Source organism: Heterobasidion irregulare (genome assembly GCF_000320585.1).
Source record: "Heterobasidion irregulare TC 32-1 unplaced genomic scaffold scaffold_06, whole genome shotgun sequence".
In the NCBI taxonomy this organism is placed as follows: Eukaryota; Fungi; Basidiomycota; class Agaricomycetes; order Russulales; family Bondarzewiaceae; genus Heterobasidion; species Heterobasidion irregulare.
In genome coordinates this window covers 2,011,825-2,031,717 of record NW_009258202.1, presented here as the reverse complement: position 1 = coordinate 2,031,717, position 19,893 = coordinate 2,011,825, and the positions used below count along the sequence as shown (strand labels likewise).

General features: G+C 49.9%; 7 protein-coding genes across 7 annotated transcripts; 2 read left to right on the top strand and 5 right to left on the bottom strand.

The window, feature by feature from the left end:
- Positions 1-206: 206 nt before the first annotated feature.
- HETIRDRAFT_238884 (uncharacterized protein) lies at positions 207-1,622 on the bottom strand (the record flags this gene model as incomplete). The annotated part of the gene is made up of 7 exons (XM_009549399.1): positions 207-393; positions 446-534; positions 618-842; positions 907-1,061; positions 1,117-1,243; positions 1,296-1,396; positions 1,457-1,622. Coding segments are annotated over 7 exons (1,050 nt in total), but the record flags the coding sequence as incomplete, so codon positions are not given.
- A 786-nt stretch (positions 1,623-2,408) lies between these two features.
- HETIRDRAFT_155012 (uncharacterized protein) lies at positions 2,409-4,889 on the top strand (the record flags this gene model as incomplete). The annotated part of the gene is made up of 9 exons (XM_009549398.1): positions 2,409-2,633; positions 2,692-2,970; positions 3,065-3,215; positions 3,283-3,450; positions 3,521-3,684; positions 3,758-3,922; positions 3,983-4,296; positions 4,366-4,507; positions 4,565-4,889. The coding sequence occupies 9 exons, from the start codon at positions 2,409-2,411 to the stop codon at positions 4,733-4,735; spliced, it is 1,779 nt and encodes a 592-aa protein (XP_009547693.1). The 3' UTR covers positions 4,736-4,889.
- A 220-nt stretch (positions 4,890-5,109) lies between these two features.
- On the bottom strand, positions 5,110-7,194 carry HETIRDRAFT_102072 (uncharacterized protein; the record flags this gene model as incomplete). Its single annotated transcript, XM_009549397.1, has 3 exons — positions 5,110-6,793; positions 6,847-7,033; positions 7,110-7,194. The coding sequence occupies 3 exons, from the start codon at positions 7,192-7,194 to the stop codon at positions 5,110-5,112; spliced, it is 1,956 nt and encodes a 651-aa protein (XP_009547692.1).
- Positions 7,195-7,925: 731 nt separating this feature from the next.
- HETIRDRAFT_62063 (glycoside hydrolase family 5 protein) lies at positions 7,926-10,283 on the bottom strand. Its single transcript, XM_009548684.1, has 14 exons — positions 10,035-10,283; positions 9,748-9,964; positions 9,585-9,686; positions 9,428-9,528; positions 9,323-9,374; positions 9,168-9,270; positions 9,031-9,106; positions 8,946-8,976; positions 8,745-8,894; positions 8,628-8,694; positions 8,564-8,572; positions 8,315-8,505; positions 8,210-8,261; positions 7,926-8,157 (listed from the first exon to the last, which is right to left on the bottom strand). Exons 1-14 carry the CDS (start codon positions 10,144-10,146, stop codon positions 8,089-8,091), a joined length of 1,332 nt encoding a protein of 443 aa, XP_009546979.1. The 5' UTR covers positions 10,147-10,283; the 3' UTR covers positions 7,926-8,088.
- A 559-nt stretch (positions 10,284-10,842) lies between these two features.
- Positions 10,843-12,755, bottom strand: HETIRDRAFT_102070 (glycoside hydrolase family 5 protein; the record flags this gene model as incomplete). Its single annotated transcript, XM_009549396.1, has 14 exons — positions 10,843-10,911; positions 10,962-11,013; positions 11,073-11,263; positions 11,321-11,329; positions 11,387-11,453; positions 11,508-11,657; positions 11,711-11,741; positions 11,798-11,873; positions 11,933-12,035; positions 12,083-12,134; positions 12,185-12,295; positions 12,348-12,442; positions 12,498-12,621; positions 12,668-12,755. 14 exons carry the CDS (start codon positions 12,753-12,755, stop codon positions 10,843-10,845), a joined length of 1,218 nt encoding a protein of 405 aa, XP_009547691.1.
- A 506-nt stretch (positions 12,756-13,261) lies between these two features.
- HETIRDRAFT_155010 (uncharacterized protein) lies at positions 13,262-16,196 on the bottom strand (the record flags this gene model as incomplete). Its single annotated transcript, XM_009549395.1, has 11 exons — positions 13,262-13,377; positions 13,429-13,494; positions 13,556-13,840; positions 13,902-13,959; positions 14,013-14,129; positions 14,197-14,259; positions 14,314-14,413; positions 14,525-14,943; positions 15,024-15,330; positions 15,384-15,539; positions 16,174-16,196. 11 exons carry the CDS (start codon positions 16,194-16,196, stop codon positions 13,334-13,336), a joined length of 1,638 nt encoding a protein of 545 aa, XP_009547690.1. The 3' UTR covers positions 13,262-13,333.
- Positions 16,197-16,602: 406 nt separating this feature from the next.
- HETIRDRAFT_169753 (uncharacterized protein) lies at positions 16,603-18,561 on the top strand (the record flags this gene model as incomplete). Its single annotated transcript, XM_009549394.1, has 2 exons — positions 16,603-16,830; positions 16,891-18,561. The coding sequence occupies 2 exons, from the start codon at positions 16,603-16,605 to the stop codon at positions 18,559-18,561; spliced, it is 1,899 nt and encodes a 632-aa protein (XP_009547689.1).
- Between the last annotated feature and the right edge of the window lie 1,332 nt (positions 18,562-19,893).

The following is a 19,893-nucleotide window of genomic DNA, read 5'->3' as shown; positions in this document are numbered from 1 at the left end:
ACAAGCATCCAAATCTAGATGTGAAAAGCGAGGCGAGTCCCGTCTACTTCAGGTGCGCATGAAGGCCTGAATGCCGAGTGCAGAAGCATTTATGACACAGCACGATCGTAACCGTCGTCACTCATAAGGTACGCCGATCGTCGTTGTTCGTGAACTCGATGTTCAAATTCTATGTAACCCGGAGTCGGTCAACGATACAGAGCTAAACATGGCAGACGAGGAATGGGACATACCTCCGGTGCAAACGGCCACTCGTCGAACGCGCGCGCGAAGAGCGTCCAATCAGACACTGAGAGGTTCCTGACCGTCTTCCCGGTGTCTACGCGCTGAGACTCTGGAAGGTCCGGGCTTGTAAGGGCTTTGAGTAGCACTTGTGCACCGGGTGCGAGAGAGCTGGGAGATGTCAGTCAATGAACTGGTGGACAAAGTGGAAACCGAAAGACACCTTATGGCAGTTTTCAGGGGTGTCGACTTGAGCACAAAGAGGCGGCGGAGGATGAAATCCCACTGGTCAAGCTTTCCTTTATCGATACACTGAATACCAGAAGGAAATAGCGAGCGCACAAGTGCGACGGTCAATATCTTTATGTTCAATTATGGGGTCCACCAAGTCCTACCTGGTCCTGAAGCGGCACCAAATTAGTTGCCACAAGCGGATGTCCGTAGCGCCTTGGGTCAGGCTTGCGTTTGGGATCGATCGTCGCATAGTGCTTTATCGGGTGGAGGTGGTCCTCATATGGGAGAAGCGTGCTAGGTGGGACTGAGAGACTGGAGTCTGAGACGGCCTCCGTGATAACACTAAGTTTGCAGCGTTCGGCCCCATTGATCCCCGAAGACATACGCTGATTGATAAAACAAAAGTCCAACGTCAGAAGGTGAACCACATCTGGAAAAAGGAAAACATACCCGCCAGACCCAGTCTCCAAGAACGAGACTCATTGGGACGCGCCCATATTTGAAGAGCCAAGATCTCTCAGGGATACACCTGAGAAGCTGCGCAACGAATTGCTCGCCATGGATGCTTTGCGGAAGATGACTGATAAAATGTAGATTGGGATGAACTAAAATAAAAGAATTCAGTACAGCAAAGGGCTACGTCAATAGAAGCGAACGAACTGCCCGAATCCCAAGGCACAGTATCGACATCATTGAGAATACCCATTTCATCGAGGGCAGAGTAAGTGGTCCACAGAAATCCACTCATAGGAATGACCTTAACGCGGGGGTCTGCTTCTTCAAGCGGCTATGTAGGCTGTCAACGTACGGTGAGAGGTATATCGGAAGCGAAGACTTACACGCAAATAATTCAAGTAAGGCTCGTGATCCTCTAGAATAATTAATTTGGCTAGTTTCGACGGAGGGAGAACCAGTAACCCTCTAGATAGTGAACCGGGGCCTATGAGGGAGGAATGAACGTTGGTAAGAAGATGTGTGTAGGTGTTCGCAATACACGCACCAGGGAATGCCTCGATGACAATCTTGGGCTGATCTGTTCTTGTCAATTTTCCATACAAAAAGCTTTTCGCAATCTTTTCCGACGTATCAGGGTTCCTGAGAGACACGCGTTCCCGCGTAGGGAGCATAGGGGGAAACGTAGCCGACCATTCGTTTATTGGAGGTAAGAGCGGAAGTTTTGCGAAGGCACCTGAGGGTTGTATGAGCGCGGCAGACACCTTGGGCGTCTCCGCTGGCTCAGAAACCTCTGGTTGTGCGAGCGGGTCCAGGGCACCCCCTTCGAGACTTACTGCTTTTACTGTAGGAGTAGCTGTAGGAGTAGCAGAGGCCTTGCGAGTGCGGCGAGGTTTTGGTTTTGGTTGAGTACCCAGCGAGACATCTCCCAGTGGATTCGATGTACCTATGAAGCGTGAGGATGCGGGGACGAGGGAGGGGGGACGACGGGCGAGCCTTGTGAACACCGTCCGAAAAGACATACCGAGTTTGCTTCCCATTCGTCAGCAGCACTACCTCTCATATAGACCCTAACCCTAGACCTAGTCTTAGCGCGTCGCGAGCCGGCTTGTGCAGTCAGCCAGCCACTCTCCCGCTGCACTCGCCAGACCGTCATGGCCCCGCCCTCGCGCTCTCCACACCGTCCGACCCCATCTCGGCGCCGTATGTCTCACAAATCGTCGAGCCAAAATCTCAGGAAACAAACGAGCGCGAAATACCCTCAACCCACCAATATCAGACGGTCGCGTCCGCGTCAGCGCCGGACATCTTCCAGTCCGGGCGTGGACCGCGACCATTTCTCTTTCTCTTCCAGTCACATCAGCGACGACGACCTCGATCTTGATGCATCCGAAGTTGAACGGGACCCGTATCCAATACTGTCCGCTAGAGCCAGCGACCCACAGATGAATTCACTGTCGAATTCCCGTGCATTTCGAGCACCGAGCCCACAGAGAGAGATGCCTCTGGCATATGCTTCGCTTCCACCAACGCCCATATCATCTTCACCCCCGCCTCCTCATTCTTCTCTCCAAGAAGTGTTACATTCAGCGCCGTCGCTTCCCCCATTTTCGCTTTGGGACTACCTTAGGGAAGAACTTTTGGCTACGGACTTTGATTCACATCAAGAGTTAAAATGGGAAAGAGTCAGCAACTTTCTTGCAATACCAGTAGCTATGGAAAAGGTGATTGTGAACTCGCTTGGGCCTCCTCAAGTACAATGCTCATATATGTTCATCACAGATCATGGGCTTTGGCTTTGTTCTCTGCCTCGACTCCTTCCTTTACACGTTCACCATACATCCTATTCGCTTTGTGTTTGCCTTATGGCGCGTACTCACCAACCTCGCTTCACGCTCAAAGGCACCACTCCCGCCTTCACAAAAGGCTGACATCCTGCGAACATTGCTTCTTGCTCTGTCCATCATGATCCTCGTTCCGCTGACCGATGCGAGCAAAATATATCACTCGATACGTGGACAGGACACCATCAAACTGTATGTCATATTCAACGCATTAGAAGTAGGCGTTTCCTTGCTTTGTTTCTTCTCATGTTTAGTCGAAAACTACAGTGCTGACCGAAGCATCTTTCTTTGGCTTGATTGACCGCTTGAAGATTGCCGATCGCTTGTGTGCTTCGATCGGTCAGGATATCATCGACTGTCTTTTTTCTCGCTCTACACTGCTACTTTTGTCACGACGCGTTCCGCTCAGCACGCATACCCTACGCCCTATCCTGTTCTTTGGCCTTGCAACGCTGTATATTGGTGCGTGAATTTATTACACTGATCATCGAATGAGCATCGAACACCAATGTCTGCCGATATCTTGCAGTCGTCCATGCGTTGGTAATGGTCTATCAACTGCTCTGCCTCAACGTGGCCATCAATTCTTACGACAATGCACTTCTCTCTTTGCTCATGTCAAATCAATTCGTAGAGATCAAAGGCAGCGTCTTTAAGAAATTTGAGAAAGACAATCTCTTCCAGATCACATGTGCCGGTGCGCTGTACTTCGTTTTTAACATAGCTTATGGACATTGATGCAGTTGCCGTTTTCTTTCCGTGCTCAGACATCGTGGAGCGCTTTACGCTCTGCCTCATGCTCTTCTTCGTCGCCTTTCGTAACCTGATCGAATTGTCTGGCTCTGAGTTTGACTTCTCAGAAGGCGTTTTTCTACCGAAGAGCTTTGGATGGTTCCGTGGCGGCAGCAACGTCCTCTGGACGATCTCTTATGTGCGCTTCCACCGTCAAATATCAGCTGGTGGGCCAAGCTGATGTCACTTGCTCGTGGGACTCCTGTGCATAGCCGGTCATGACCGTCATGCTTTCCGAAACGCTAGTCGACTGGCTCAAACACGCTTTCATTACCAAATTCAACCACATCCGGCCATCTGTGTATGAACGCTACACCGACGTGCTCTGTCGGGACCTTGCAAGCGGGAGCGCGTTCGGCCGGCTCGGCGCACGCAAGGTGTGTACAGTGCTTTTCTAGTTTTCCCACAATTTGTTGATGATATCCTCCGACATATAGCACACATATGTTGACCAATCGCCTCTCGTTGCTCGTCGTCTCGGATTTTCAGCACTCCCGCTCGCAGTCCTCACGATCCTCATCGGCTCGCAGGCGGTCAGTCTCGTGTTGTCTTCTTCGTTTGCGCACGGTACTTCGATGCCCAGACTGTCCAATTTAACCAACTTGATCTGGCGCCTGAGTGACGTCGAGTGGTGGAAGTGGGCTAGAGAGTCAGCGTGGGAGGAGCTGTTACAGCGTGGGAGGGTTGTGGATTGGGAAGCTGTCGTGCGGTGGGCAAAATGGGGCACGCTGGGTTTGACGATTTGGATTTGGTGCGTCTTTTTCCTTGTTTTTGAAGAACACTCGCCGAGTTTATGTGCTGTGCGACTGTGATGACGCAGCTTTGTAGTGATCAAGATCATTATGGGTGTCAACCTTGTCAGCTATGCAACGAAACGGAAGGCAGGGATGGAGGCACGGGAAGTGGCGGACAAAGTGAACGATTTTGGTCGTGACCCTATCGGGGAGGGGCGAGAAGAGCAGGTGATTTCATTTCTCTCTCTCCTTTTCTACCTGTTTACAAGCTACTTTTCTACACAGATCTACAACCGGGAATTGAAGACGCTCCTTGATAACGCTCGTCACGATACGAGGCCCACGGCGGAAATCGGCGAGCGCCTCGGGAATGCGAACGACGATGTGGAGGGCAAAAAGAGGAGACCCAAATTAGAGGATCTGACGCGCTTTACGATGGTCAAGCGGATATGGTAGAATTTGCAGTTGACTGGGATGTATGATATTTAGAGGAAGTCCATACTGGTTATTGACAAGGCCAGTCACTAAGCCCGCAAAGTATACATGTCAGATGTATTTCGATTGGTGATAGTAGTGGTTGTATGGGGACCAACATATATATATTACAGGCAAATACAAGGAGAGACAATACCATTCGGCATATACGGATACAAGATAGAGAAAGGAAGGACTTCGTAAGGATTGCATCTCACACAAATATTCGTAAAGAGCATGATGAGAGGTGATACATCTATACCTGAACCAAGCAGGACGGAAGACGAGCAGGATCTATGAAGGCTCTGCTAATAAATAGATAATTGAGTCATGAGAGAGGGATTTGGTGTACATATTCAAGGGCGAATCGACGCATACACGGCATGCGATCTCTTGAGGCCGACCCTACGAGCATCAATCTCGCGGGAGGTATTCCTGGCCTGCTTGTCATTTCCACAAGCTGTCGTGACGGCAACGGCTTTCTGCTGTCCACGCGATCCCATTAGCTTTGGCGCCTCAACTTCAGCGCAGGCGCTGTGACGGTACGCCTCGTTGGTCACGGATGTTACATGGAGCACGGATGCATTACGATACTTTCTCTTCTCCACAGCTTGGGAGTCATTGCGGAAAAAAGCGATTTCCCGACGAAATTTATCCGTAGTAACAGGCGAGGAGGGCGACGGGTTGGGTCGGGTGTTCTTAATGAACTCACGTACATTAAAAGCTGGCGCGAAAGACACCGGACTGTCACTATTAGGAGAAGAAGAGCTAGAGGCATCGTACGGCTGGGAGAAGGCTGTCGTCAACGGTGTCAAGTGAAGACGCTCATTCATAATACCTGCCCGAGGAGAAGTTATTGCAGACTTTCCCCCCTGGAGGCGCTCATTCCTGGCATTCAAGTGAGAAGAGGTCTGCATTGACGACCCCATTGGAAGACGTTCATTCTTAGCACTCGAGTGAGAAGAATTATTCACTGGCGATGCCACTGGGTAGCGCCCCTTGTCAGCGGCAGGGCGGGGAAAGGTCTTCTCTGGCGGTGGCATTGCGCTGCGCTCCTTGGTAGCGGCGGGGCGGGAAGAGGTCTTCACCGGCGGTAGCATTGCGTTATGCTCCTTGGCAGCAGCAAAGCGAGATGGTGATGCCACTACCTGTGGCAACGAAGGATGCCCTTCCCTGGCATGCAAAGGAGCGATATGCCGTTGTTGGCCGGCCGACTTAGAGACGCCCTTCAGTAGGCCCGAGCTTTGTGCTAACCCCGATTGAGCAAGCTGCCGAGGCTTTGGATTTGAGTGGGCTTTGTTGGCCGGTGAGGGGAACGCGGGAGGTTTCGGGGAAACCAGAGGCGGAGCCTGTGGACTCATAAATTCTTCGGAGGCCGAAGCATTTGTATCAAGAGATGGCTTGGATATCCTTGACTTGACAGAGCGAGCAGACAGTTGACTCGGAGGCGGAGTCGAGCGCGGAGCAACAGCAGGTTGGTGGTTAGACGAAGATGACTTAGATATCTTCGACAAAGGTAACATGAACGTACCCGTCGGTGAACGCTTGTCCTCCGACGAGCTCCGCGAGGGTGGATGTTGAGAGTCATGTTTAGTCGGTAGGGGAGCAGACTTCGGGACCACCTTTAAGGCGCCCCCCTGAAGAGACGAAAAGCTCGAAAGCTGTGCGAACCTCGTAGGCCTGTAGCGAGACCTGGAGCCCAAAGGAAGTTTGGATGGATTGGAGGATCCCTTGGGAGCTGATCGAAGCCGGTTGCGTCCATCCTCGTCAAGGCTGAGGTAGCTTGTGGTATCCGTCTCGTCGCCACCGTCTACAGTGACATCCTTCGGAACCTTCCTCGCGACTGGTGTGCGTGCCACCGTTGTAATGCGGTCGGGTGAGTATTTTTTATGGAGAAGGTCCATTCTGGCTTGTAGCTCTTCTGCCTGAAGGGGGAAAACATAGATAGCTGACTTATTGACAGAGTGATAATGATCATGATCGTCCGTCTGCGGTGACTTATCGAGGGAATGCTCGGGAGGATTAGAGGAAGTAGAGGGTCTGGAAAGCGATGTCAAGATGGAAAACACACAAAAAGGACAAATGGCGCATACTTGTTGAGGAATCCTTTCAAATAAACTTTGCGAAACGGCGGCATTTCGTACCGTAGCGCATGCACGGGGAGGATAGAAGATGATGGTGATCGAGATGAATGGAGGCCACTTGGGCTGGTAGCGAAGGAAACGAGAAATTTGAACAAAGTGGTATGGTTTGAGAGCTGCTTGGTAGGGGTGTAGAGGGCTTTAAATGGTCTCAAGAGCCACAAAGCGGCTCGACGGCTGGTGGCCGTGACGACTAGTGTCATTCGCCACCTTACCTTCAGGCACCGCCCTGAGATTGTCCCTCATCATCAGGGTGGTGTAGCCGGCTTTGAGACTGAACATATGTGCGGCATGGCGCATGGCATGCAATATGAGCAAGACGTTTGACGCCTTTGATGGAAAACGTGAACGCTTGGACTCGTGGATGGGGGAAGCGGAGCGACAATCGAACAAATGCGAACCGAGACTAGACCGCAATAGAGAATGACATTTTGCCGGGTCTCGGCTTCAACCGAGATCCAGCCGGCGGCTCTGAGTCTCATCGTCATCGCCTGGCATGCTTCAGGACCCCGGCAATCGCCGATGCGTAGCGCCCTGTAGCAGCTGCAGCGCCGAGCTCTGGAAAATTTCGGTTGTTTCTGAGCCCAGTTTGGGTCAAAATATCTCTTTCTAGTAGGTAGTTTTCTTTCTTTTCGCCTGTGTTTGCAGTAATTATGTTGCCTCATTTCGTCTTTTAATTGCGCCCACCGAAATCATCCTTTCTGCTCGTCTACAATTACTCCCACTACCGCCCCCTCACTAGATTGATTCTGACCATCCAAAAACAGCTCGTAAATCGATGCTGCTTATCTTGTCTTATTGATATCAATGTCGCGTAATATACTCATGGTCTTGCTTGGAGACCAGCGATGTTTGGTCCCAGTGGAGTGGGCATTGTTATGGGGGGTCGACAATCGTTACCCGAATGCCGTTTAGACATGCCGAGGCTATTTTTATTTCTACGTTTTCTACGTTTTTTATTTCACGATCTTACTTGATGTCTGATGAGATTTCCGGCAGTCGGAGGTAGGCCCAAAAACTCGCACCGTCGTGGACCACTTTGGCCAAATCATACATTTAGCAAACACTCCAAACAGTCGACAGGAAATACATTTCGCATGACACCACCCAAAGGGCCCATGCTCTCAAAGAATTACAATCAACACCGCGCAAAGATTCCCCATAGACAGTTGAATTCCAACCTGAATCAACTTCTTATCCCCTGGCCTTCAAGGCAGCAGCATGCGAAGTGTCCAGAGCATAGACCGAATTATCTGGGTAAATCTGCACAAAGGGTCTTCAGCGTTGATCAACGTTCAGGTGCAATTATCATTACCGCATATCCGTCGTTGGGGGTATCTCCGCTTGATAGGTGCGAGCCAGCTTGCCTGGATGCAGCGTTTGCTAAGCCTCATTCATTATGGATCGAAGAACGGCTTACCAGATGAGATCACCCGTCAAGCCCGAGCTGATAATCGCATTGTACCAGGCTGTGTAAGTTGCTTGCTGGTCGCTGGTCACACCAAATTCTTCTAGTATAACCGGTTTGTTGGCTGTTTTCTGGGAGGTAGCATGATCCTGAATCCACTGAACGCCCCATGCCGACGGATCGCTTGTTTGGCCCCAAGAGATCTGGATGGTTCCATCGTCAAATTCAAACTTCTTTCGGAAATAGTCACTGAAAACGTACTGGGTAGGACTATGAAGAAGTACGTTAGCAGACGCGTCCAACCATGAAAATGCCAGAGGCTTACATGAGCTGTGCCAAAATCAAGAGTGCTGATGGCAAGGTTTGCATCAAAATCGATACCCTCGCCTCCTCTGCCATTCAAATTCAGCAGGTGTCCGTACAGCATGAGCCTGATACTCACTGGTAGGGATAGTTGGGTCCGTTGGCTTCATTATAGAAACCCTCATCACCGATACCTACAAGATGGTTATGATCAATGGATTTGATGTACGCAGAGATCGTCGAGGCCCAGTTGGTAATCGTTGTGGTGGTGCAAGTGCCAGACGTCGTTCTATATATGAATCAATATCGTCGTCCGGGGGGAACAGGGGGACGAACGCACCCTGTGCTGCCAGAGCATCTCGGCTCGTTTGCTGAACAGTAGATACGTCAGTATTCGAGCCCATTTGCAGACTTAAATTACTTACCGAGCTCCCAGCCTAAGATCGTAGGCTCGCTCACATAACGGCTGACGAAGGTGTTGATGTACGCCTTATAAGCAGCCTGAGGATAAATAAAACATTTAGTACCCATTATACGAAGAGATCATAAGATTATGACTTACAATGACATTCGCGTTAGTGTAGAAAAGGTCGTGTGGCTGACCGGAGCCGACGATCTGATTGACATAGACGTCCATGCCACCGTAGTCTGACCAGTTGTTGGTCCTGTGCAAGTGTTATAGAGATGTCACAGGACAATCAAAGTGCTTGTTCTCACAGAGCCACGATGAGACGAAGCCCGTTGGCCTTAGCAGCAGCCACTACATTATCTGAAAACAGCTCGTCAGTCGAAAATACATGCGATCATTCTCAAGACACTCACCGAAATTTCCGAGGCCGGTAGAACCAGTGTTGACTGTACCCTTTCCACCAGACCAGAGCTGGTAATATGTTCCGCTGGCGCTGGTGACATCATTGAATCCCCTAAAAAGACTCAAAGTGAATCCACATCGTAGCACAGAGTCGAAGATTAAAATTACCATGTACGGACAACAGTGGCACCAGTTTTGGCAATGTCAGAGAACGCTGCGTTCATGTTGGCAGTACTGAGGCCAGTGAGGCCGACCCAGTAGGAGTTGGCTCTACGATTCAATTCAGTAAACTAATTTTTGTTTATCTCAGTCAACGATGAAGCTCACGCACCCAACAACGGTGAAGGTCGACCCATTCAGCGTGAACTTCTGGCCAGAGGTTTTGACAAATCCAGAGGGAGCAGGTGCGGACGAACTACTGGTGGGTGTCGGAGTCGACGATATTGTGGACGACACAGGAGTAGATGCAGGAGCAGTGGTAGTGGTGGCTGTTTGGCACTGAGAGTAGTAATCGTTGAGGTACACGCAACTCAAACCAGCATCACAAACTGCCAAGAACGCGCGACGGCTATCATTCAGTACATCCCCCGCCCTCAGTATATTACGTTGGACACGAACCAGTTGAGCCTGAATACCCAATACCGCCGCATTGTTGCCAGATAGCAACGGCATTCACGAATGGTACGAGAACAAGAGCCGCACCGATGAGAGGAACAGAAATCGAAACCATGTTGTTCGACCAGCGGGGGCAGGTGATTCCTCCTATAATCTAACGGCACCTTTATGTAGGAGTCTCGTTCTGAAATTACGGATGTAAACTGGAAAAACCAGGCTCTGCTGGCCGCGTCGGCGTAACTTCGCAGAGATGTTCGTTGTGCCAAGTCATGCAGCATGCCGCCACTGGTAGAACTTCGAACAAATACCCTCGTGATGCGCTAAAAACATGTGTACCTCTTGGTCAGGCGGCACAGTGCCTCGGACACGCGAGATGATCGTGCTGGATGCGTGACGCACAGACGATTGGACATGTCGATGACGGAATCGTCGCGGGAGATATTATGACCTGCGTAATTGACCGAGCTAGCCGATACCTATGAAAAGAGACGGAAGAGGGGAGCGTCGTGTCAGTCCATGTTAGTAAAAATAGATTGTCAACGCGCAAAAAATATCGGAGTATAGTCGTACGCCGCTTCTCGATTTCGGTGCGTCCGAATGAGAATGCGAATAAATCTTTCGTTCCTGCCCAATCCCTGAGCCGATAATCCAAGACCACGTCACTCTCGTGTAAATTCTTTACGGAGAATCGGAGGAAGGTTACTGAGTTCATAAAATGGTACGTCTCAAATGCTTCGATATACCAAAGGAAACATGATGGGCAAAATTCAGGGCATGGCAAGAGGTTCTTAGAGTTACGACTTCATAACTCCTACCCTCTCGCCTTCAACGCCGCGTTATGGGAAGTCTCCAAGGCGTAGACCGGGTCGTCGGGATAGATCTGCGAAGATGCATTAGTTCACTTCTCTTGTCTATAGCTATGGTGTTTACAGTGAATCCATCATCGGAGGTATCACCGCTGGGAAGATGAGAGCCGGCTTGCCTGTGTTCAATCTTCTCATCAAAACTCAACGACAGAATGAGATATACACTAGGGCTTACCAGATCAAATCCCCTGTTAAGCTCGAACTAATGACTGTTGTATACCAGGTCTTGTACGTTGATGATTGATTATCTGGGACACCGAATTCCTCCATGATGACGGGCTTATTTCGGGCCTTTTGAGATGCGGCGTGGTCCTTGATCCATTGAACACCCCAAGCAGTGGGATCACTTGTTTGCCCCCATGATATCTAATGCCAACAAAAGTCAAAGCAGGGTGTCTATGAGCCCCAGAGTATGGGACGTACCGGGTAACACTAGGTTACAAGCTCGTCAGGCGTTATTTCTCGGTCTCAATATCCAGAATGACATACATGGTATGTGCCAAAGTCGATGGAGCTGATAGCCAAATTGGCATCAAAATCAATGCCCTCGCCGCCTCTTGAGGACGGTCGTGAGCGACATAGTCTTCCGCATAAAAAAAGGAATATGTACTGGTAAGGGAAGTTAGGGCCATTGGGTTCATTGAAGAATCCCTCGTCTCCAAGTCCGACAAGATGGTTAGAGTCAATCGACTTGATGTATGTAGAGACGTCCTTGGCCCAGCTTGTGATCGTCGCAGTCGTGCAGGAGCCAGAAGTCGCCCTGAATAAATTGTTCATAATCGAGCTACAACCATTCAGCTGCAAATTACATACCCGGTACTTCCTGAGCATCTCGGTTCGTTGGCTTCGAGAAAGAAAATATAATCATGCGAATTGAGTTCCTAATTCGGATCAACATACCGAGCTCCCAGCCTAAAATTGTAGGCTCGTTAACATATCGGCTGACAAAAGTTTTGATGTAGTCCTTGTAGGCAGCCTTGATTTCGACGAGTCAGACATTCACCGTAAGCCCGAAGGACGACATAAGTATCTCACAATAACTTTTGTATTGGTGTAGAAAAGGTCATGGGGCTTCCCTGCGCCAACGATCTGGTTGACATAGACATCCATACCTCCAAAGTCTGACCAGTTGTTAGTCCTGCGTGCAGTTAAGAGAGTGCGACAAGCTGATATGATTGCACTTACAGAGTAACAATGAGACGAAGGCCGCTGGCCTTGGCAGCAGCAATAACATTATCTACAATACGTGTGAATCCGGCAGATTTGACAAATTGTCTCAAGACTGACCGAAGTTGCCGAGACCAGTTGATCCTGTATTGACAGAAGACGTTGACCCCGACCAGAGATGGTAATAGTCTCCGCTGGCGCTGGTGACCTCATTAAAACCCCTGCGACGTGCTAGCAAGTCAAATTCTGCTAACCGGAGTCAAAGGAAAAACTCGCCAAGTACGAACAACAGTAGCGCCAGTCTTCGCGATATCAGCAAACGCTGTTTCCATATTTGTAGTGCTCAAACCAGTTAATCCGATCCAGTAAGCATTTGCGCTATGGGAAACTTAGATATCAGAGAAAACATTTCACGACGAACGTGCGAACTTACCCGGCAACGGTGAAAGTCGACCCATCAACTGTAAACCTCTGACCAGATGTCTTGACAAAACTGGTAGCAGCTCGAGTTGAGATAGCTATAGACATCGGGGGCGAAGAGTCGCGGTGATCAAGGTCTGCGCGGTTAGCTATTGAACCTTCAAGAGAAAGTATATCCGCTACCTGCATCTTGTGGAGCAACCACGGCCTTGGCCAGAGGCGTCAGGGCAAGTACAACGGCAGTGACGAAGTTCGCAGAGAAGTATCTCATGCTGACCGAAAGGACGTCCAGTTGACATCCCATCGACCTACCAACTTAAATGCATAATGCATCATTCTCATCCCGACCAACTGGGATCGGGCTTTGAACCATCCTGCTAGCTCCTGCTAGACGTCTCGGGGAAACCTCATGGTTTAGAGTTACACAGATTATGCGACTGTGCTAGTAGCAGTGTAACCCGGTGCAACCGAGCGCGACTGTCGTGATATTGGAGACCAAGTGCACACGGGAAAGTCAGGTGCCGATCTCCGGTTGCCCGCATAGCAAATTAGCAGAGGCACCAAAAGCACCACGTTCACACGAAGGTAACTTAGGATGGAGACGGAGCAGTAACGGAGCTCCAGAATGAAAAACTATTCTCTCGGTCCACATGCATCGGGTCGAAAAACGCCTACTGAGAAATAATCCTGACGGGCATCCGATATTTTCGGCCGTCTAGTGCGAGTGCCCATGCGTGGGCGAGGGGGTTTCCACTCAACTTTTGCAGGTTTCATCCAAGCAATGGAAGTCAGCAGTCTGATTGTCGTATCCGAGTCAGGTTGTATCAATCCGTCTTGGAACAGCATCCATCAATATCCCGCGGCAATTCCATTTTTTCTGGAGTCGCTCGCAGCTGCAGTGTATTTAGTATGCATTCACTCGTGAGCTGAAAAATATTACTGACCAAATATCTTTCCGTCCTTTTTCATGACTGCCTGAACGACTGCCGACACTCTGTTAACGTTGAGAACTATTCCACAATACGATCACTTTGAGTCTTAGAATGACTGTCACATAGTATAAGGACGCACTTGTGATGTTATGTCCCCGCCTCTCGAGATCTGCCAATAGTTCTCCCGGGTAGATGTCGTCAGCTTCGACGTACGATGGGAATAGCTGATCATGTAATCTCCCATATTCGATAGCCTGACTAGCATCGTATCCCCAATCGAGATTCAAAATTACTTGGAACACCGCAGGGAAAATTTTCGATCCGCCTGATCCGCCAATAGCAAGATAGAAAGAGCCATCTGTATGCTCAATGATCGTCGGAACTGTCGACGAAAGGGGGCGCTTCCCGGGTTCAGGATAATTGACTGTGATGCAAGACGCATTAATAATTAAAGTAAAAGTATCTGAAGATCGTAAGATACTCACAAGGCGATGGCCAGAGCCCGAACGCATTAGGCGTACCAGGGGTCGAAAAGTCGTCCATCTGATGTTCAAAGATAAAACTTTGTGCTCTATAGATGTGACATATTCACTGACCTCGTCGTTCATGATAATTCCTGTCACAGGATCCATGACTAGCGATCCAAAGACGAGATTGACCGTAGTAGTGAGAGCGACTGCCATACCATCTTTGTCTACGACAGAGGTGTGACTCTTGAAGTCACGAATTGGAAAAAATCAGGCGAGTCGGCGATGGGTATCAAGAGCACGAGCTACTGACAGTGCCGTGGTCCTCTGGAGCATCGAATATTGGCTGATAATAATCAGGAGAGTGAGTGCGGTCCTAAAGATGTGAGTTGAGCGCACACGTAACAAACGATGTGAAAATTGAACAGACGTCGGTCAAGTTCTTGGATATTAGAGCGCTAAACGATTTGCGGGGAATTTGTTCAATTCGTTGTGGGTCGTTATTGAAAGCAGGGTCACAAATTCTTGTCCTGATAGGCTCTCGGGGTTACTATATGCGTACACATACGAAAGTCTGACTGACCTGGCAGCAAATCCGACTACGGCAAGTCAGCCAACTAATCAATGCGGATAAAGGTCACTCACATTTCATAGCCTCAACATATCGGTGCACATTCAGACCGGTCCGTCCTTCAGTAGGTATATCATAGGTCTCTAACAGGTTCAGCATATGCAGCAGCACCGGTCCCGAAGTCGGTGCGTGAGTCGTATACACCTTTCGACCGCGGTAAGTCCCCTGGAGCGCCTTTCGGACTGTGACCTTGTAATTGGCCATATCTTCCAAGCTCAACACCCCTCCTTCGGACTGAACTTTGCGGACAATAGCTTCGGCGATCTCGCCATGGTACAACGCGTTTGAGCCATCTGCCGCAATGGCTGCGAGAGTCTTCGAGTAGTTTGCGCGGTGTATTATTTCCCCTTCGGTGAGGATGACTCCGTTAGGCGCGAAAATAGACCTCCAGTCGTCTTTTCCGAGCATTACAGGGCGGAACATATCCAGCTGATCCATCCAAGTTTAGATTCCGATGTTAGCAAGCAAAGCTCTCACATGTGCCATAAGCACGCTGGATACAGACTCACGTTCATTCGGCGCCCGAGTTCTACGCCCACTTTCCAGCCAGCTGCGAGCTCGACACTGGGCTGAACAAGCCTCGACCATTCGAGCTTTCCCCATCGCTTGTGCGCTTCCTCCAGTCCTTTAACCTCGCCTGGAACAGCGACTGAGAGGCCGCCGAACATGGCTTTAGCTGGATTGCCAACATACATCGTAGTATTTGCGAGGGCGGGGGCTGTTTCGCGGAAATCGATGTTCCAGACTTCGGAAGATCCGTTCTTCGCAGATGGAGGTACCCGAATAGTCATAAATCCACCTCCGCCTATGCCAGACCTGGAAACATGTCTATGCTCGTCCAAAGATTAGAGTGAATATAGACCACTCACGAGAACATGTTTACGACACCGATGCAGAATACTGCACCGATAATCGCATCGACGGCATTTCCACCGTCTTTCAAAATGTCTACCCCAATGTTCGAGCATACCACGTTCTCACTCGCAACTGCTCCATGGCTGGCTTCAATGAGATAAGCTGGGTTGCTATGGCCAGGACTCGATGTTTTGGCCGGGTCAAGATGTCGACTTTGCGGCAAGCAGTGACGCAGGGCAACGTTCGATGCAGCATAATAAAGGAGTGCAGAGGCCACAACGACAACTGTTATGAAGCGCTTCAAGGCACGAGACTGAGTGGGAGGATGACCGGATTCGAGTGGGGTTTCAGGATCACTGGCGACATGTCGCAGCTCTGGATTGTAGAGTGTCCCGCTTGATCCCTTCATGACCACAGGACGAGTAAAATCTGAACCAATGTGGACAAATACGGAGGACAGCGTAGGATGCGAGAGATGTCCTTGTTTCTCTAAGACTGCCTAATATCTCTCTGAATTGACCGATAAGGCACACTCAGCAAGAGTCAGCATTATTGGTCGGCAGTTCGGCAGGGGATACCACGCGTTTCATGAGAGCCCAAACCGCTGGAAACAACCGAAGAGTTCGTAGAATAAACGTGCGGGGCTTGGATCCAAGGACTGTGCACCGTCCTGAAGACATTACAGCTCACTACAAAGAGCCTCGCTAGCTGGCATTGCGTCAATAACTCTGGGCATTGCGAATGGGTACACGTGACGAGAGCCCTTTCGGGTGAGACAGAGTGAGCCTGAAACGCGTCACGCACCTTTCGACTGTTAATTCCACCATTACAGCCCCATACTCTTTCAGCCTCTGTATCTATCGAATAAGCGTATCAATACGTGTTTCTATTTCTGACTCTACAGCGTGCACAATCTGAATAACAAACCAAACCCGATGACTAACCGTCTCACTACATCAAATCGCGATGAAGACATGGATAGTTCTGTTTCCGTCCTGGAAGGGTTTCCCAACAGCCGGTATGCACATCGATCATTGCACTCTTTCATTAATTTAGATTACACGTAAACAGAGTGTCGTCCACTGTGCACACGTTGAAATCCTCAGGTTGGAGACTCATTCATGAAAACTTGTTTCACAACTGAGGGCAACCATAGCACGAGTGCCAGAGGATGCATCTTTTCGACCACTCAAGCGTCGACGCGCTGTGGGCATCAATTCACGCTACGACAACATGATTGATCAAGTTCGAATGCTTTCCGGCCCTCGTGCCTCCTCCACGTCCTCACGCCGTCGGGTATACTCTTCTGGCTCATCATCGCTCAGTGACGTCCCGAAGACACCATTATCAGCATACAGTGGCATTCAGGAAGGTAGCCTAGGAAAGAACCTCACTCTCATTAAGATGAAGAGGCCTGCGGCACAGAGTTCATCACCGTCTCAAACTGGAGACTATCTCAAGGTGTGATCGTTTTATTCTCCTCTGATTGACACGAACCCTCAATTCAATCCCTGCGCATAGACTGGCTTTTCTCGCATACAGGCTGATACCACTTTGATATCTCTACCTCCGATGCCAGACTGGCTTAACGACACACTTCTAGGCCTTCAAGCTTCTCACCCTCTTAGACGTCTAATACCCACAACTAACGACCCACTTCCGGCAGAACCGCCGTTTCCAGTGAAAGAATATCAAGGACCTAACCCCAACCAGAATGAAATTGGAGATGAGGATGCTTCTGTCTTTGCTTTCCAACCCCCTTGTCTTGATTCGCTGCCGCTAGTTGGCTCTGACCCTACGACTGCTCGGATTTATGCTGACCCTAACAATGATGTAGCTGCTGAATTTGCTTCTGATAATCTTCCCGAATTCTCCGTTCATACTGCTGATCTTCTGCTTGTACCTGCTTCGAATGCTGACTATGACTACGCCGTCCGAGTGCCTGATGCTTTGCCTTTCTCCACTCCCGGTCCCGCAAGCTATGTTTCCGTTGCTCGACACTTTGATGCTCAGCCGGCTCAAGTTTTCTCAGACGACATCTCTAGGGCTTTTTCTCACCCTGGTCCTGGAAGCACGCTATCTTCCGTTTCGCCTCAACTTATCCGCAATGCTTCTCATCTTGAGGAATCCGGTGTGCAATACCCGACTTTGCTCGCTCGGTCTCCTGTAATGGCATCGTCCCCATTAAATGCACATCTTGATACACCTCCCTCCCTGTTCAAACACTTACCCGCATATGTAATTTCTCCATCTTCCTCTCCACCGCCCTCAAGCACACACCGGAATCCTCATTTGAAACAGGACATTTCTATCTCGACTGCCTTGCATATATCCAATCCCTTCTCTACGCCCGGTCCTACATACCGCAAGTCATCGCATACTAGCAGCTCGCCGTCTTCCGCCATTCAATATGATTTTGTTGATCAGGTAGACGTGGATCCTGACTCACTCGACTTCCACTGGGCACCATTCATCCGCGATCGTTTAGTTGATATTCAGGATGGCGTTTCAGAAGGAGACGGCAACTATTCAGCTAGTGCTCACTCTGGATTCCAGTTGAGACCCAGATTTGGAGGAAACCAAGAAAGTTCAGATATCTACTCGCCCGTTAATAATGAACACTCTCATCGGCACTCAGGCAGCGACAGTCACCTCCCGGTAAGGTCGCAGCCGACGCAATATCCTGATCCCGAGCAGCAGCACCCTTTTTACCATCATCAATGGAATAGAAGCGATGGGGCAGGGCCAGAAGTGTACTCGCTTGAACCAAATACTCATATTGACGAACGACACTCGGACAGGGTACCTGCAGAAGGACAACTTCCGCCCTCGCCCTCGACATCAAATATTGAAGAGTTTGACTGGGAGGTTCTCCCACCCTCCAGCCGTCAGCCGGTGGAGAGGGCGTCGACGCTCCTTCCGATTTCGGAGACCTGCGGGACACATTTGCCGGATCCTCGACCGCCGTTGGGCGCGTTCGCGCCCGCCCCAGGCATATTCGTATCACCTTTGAGAGCCCCGGGCTGTACGGGATCAAGAAAACCGAGCGAGGACAGGGGTATCCAGCCTCTGAGACGACACACACAGGCGAGTGCTTCCTCTGATCCCGGTAATAAGTATATGATGCCGAAACCGCTTTTTTGTCATGGGCATTACAGGATCTATCCCGACAGAACGATAGCCCTTTGTTGAACTCAGCGTTGGAGACGACGCAGCCCAACGGACAACACATTGATGAGCCGCCAGCAAAGTCTCCGGCTTCGGTGCGGGATTCTATTCACTCATGGACCGATGATCCAGGCACTACTAGTTTGTGACCGCCACTATGCGCTAGCAACTATATCATTCTTGAAGTACGGGGGTCGACCCACCTATAATGCTCGTTTTTCTCAAAAGGTGATTTCTGTGATAGGAGTTGCTGCATATACTCTGTAAGAAAATATAGTATTTCTTATGGTACGACCCGCACCTTCGGTTCCGAGATTTGTTCATCATCGTTTTTCCTCGTTGATCGTACCGAGGATGTTGTAAAAAGTGTGTGCGCAGCTGCTTCGTCTGCGAGAAGTCTGTGAGAACGCGTTCGCGGCTGAGTCACCAGCACTGGTCAGCCAAGTTGACATTCGAAATGTATCTCACGCCAGAACTCCGAACCTTGGTCAGACACAAATCGACCTGAGTCAAGGTGAGCACTTTGTTTAGTAACAGGCAGCCTCCTGACTTCTTGATATTACACAGACTCTGTGCTGAAGCGATCACTGGAACAACATTCCGTGAAGCTTACATCGAAAGGATTCTATACTGATCTGTGGCAATCTGCTAGACTTGGGTCATAGGTGACGGCCTCGAGAAAGCAGTTCCATCATACAAATTCCGGCTACGAACAAGGCGCAGCAGAACTTGACCATCACGTCTCAAAACCTTGAGTGAGTACAACATCTTATTCTCCCACAGGAAGCAAAGGCGGCCGAGAAACTCTCTCAGCCTTCAAGCTTCGAGAATTGCGTCTCGCGAGCATCAGGGCAGCTATCCGTATCAAGAACGAGGGTTTCCTGACACTCAGGACTTTTGTGAGGCCGTTTTCTTACAGCACAACTCGTCCAGTTACCAGAGTCTTCCGTTACTCTTCCAGAGAAAAGAAGCTATTTCCTTTGAAATGAAACTACCCAAATGCAATGATTGCTGACGTGCATGAACACCAGCAGCAATCGACCGCCCGAGACAAATTGCGGTATTTGGACGGCATACATTTTGGGACAAAGATCGCGGAGATCAATACTTTCAGATCTGGACGGTGGTTTCCCTCGCGGACCAACACACAGTTAGACGAGATTCCAGAGACTCCTGGTTGGGGATGGCACTGCGTGACTAACGCGGAATTGCAGCAGGCTCAAGGAGGTTTTGCCCTTAAACGATCAACGTAATTTTTGAGATCGCCGTGTGGAAAAGAAGACGTCGAGTGCAGGGCAAAGGGGCAGGGACGAAGAAGAGAATCGACGGGAGCGGTGAGGTCAAAGGGCCGCCAGG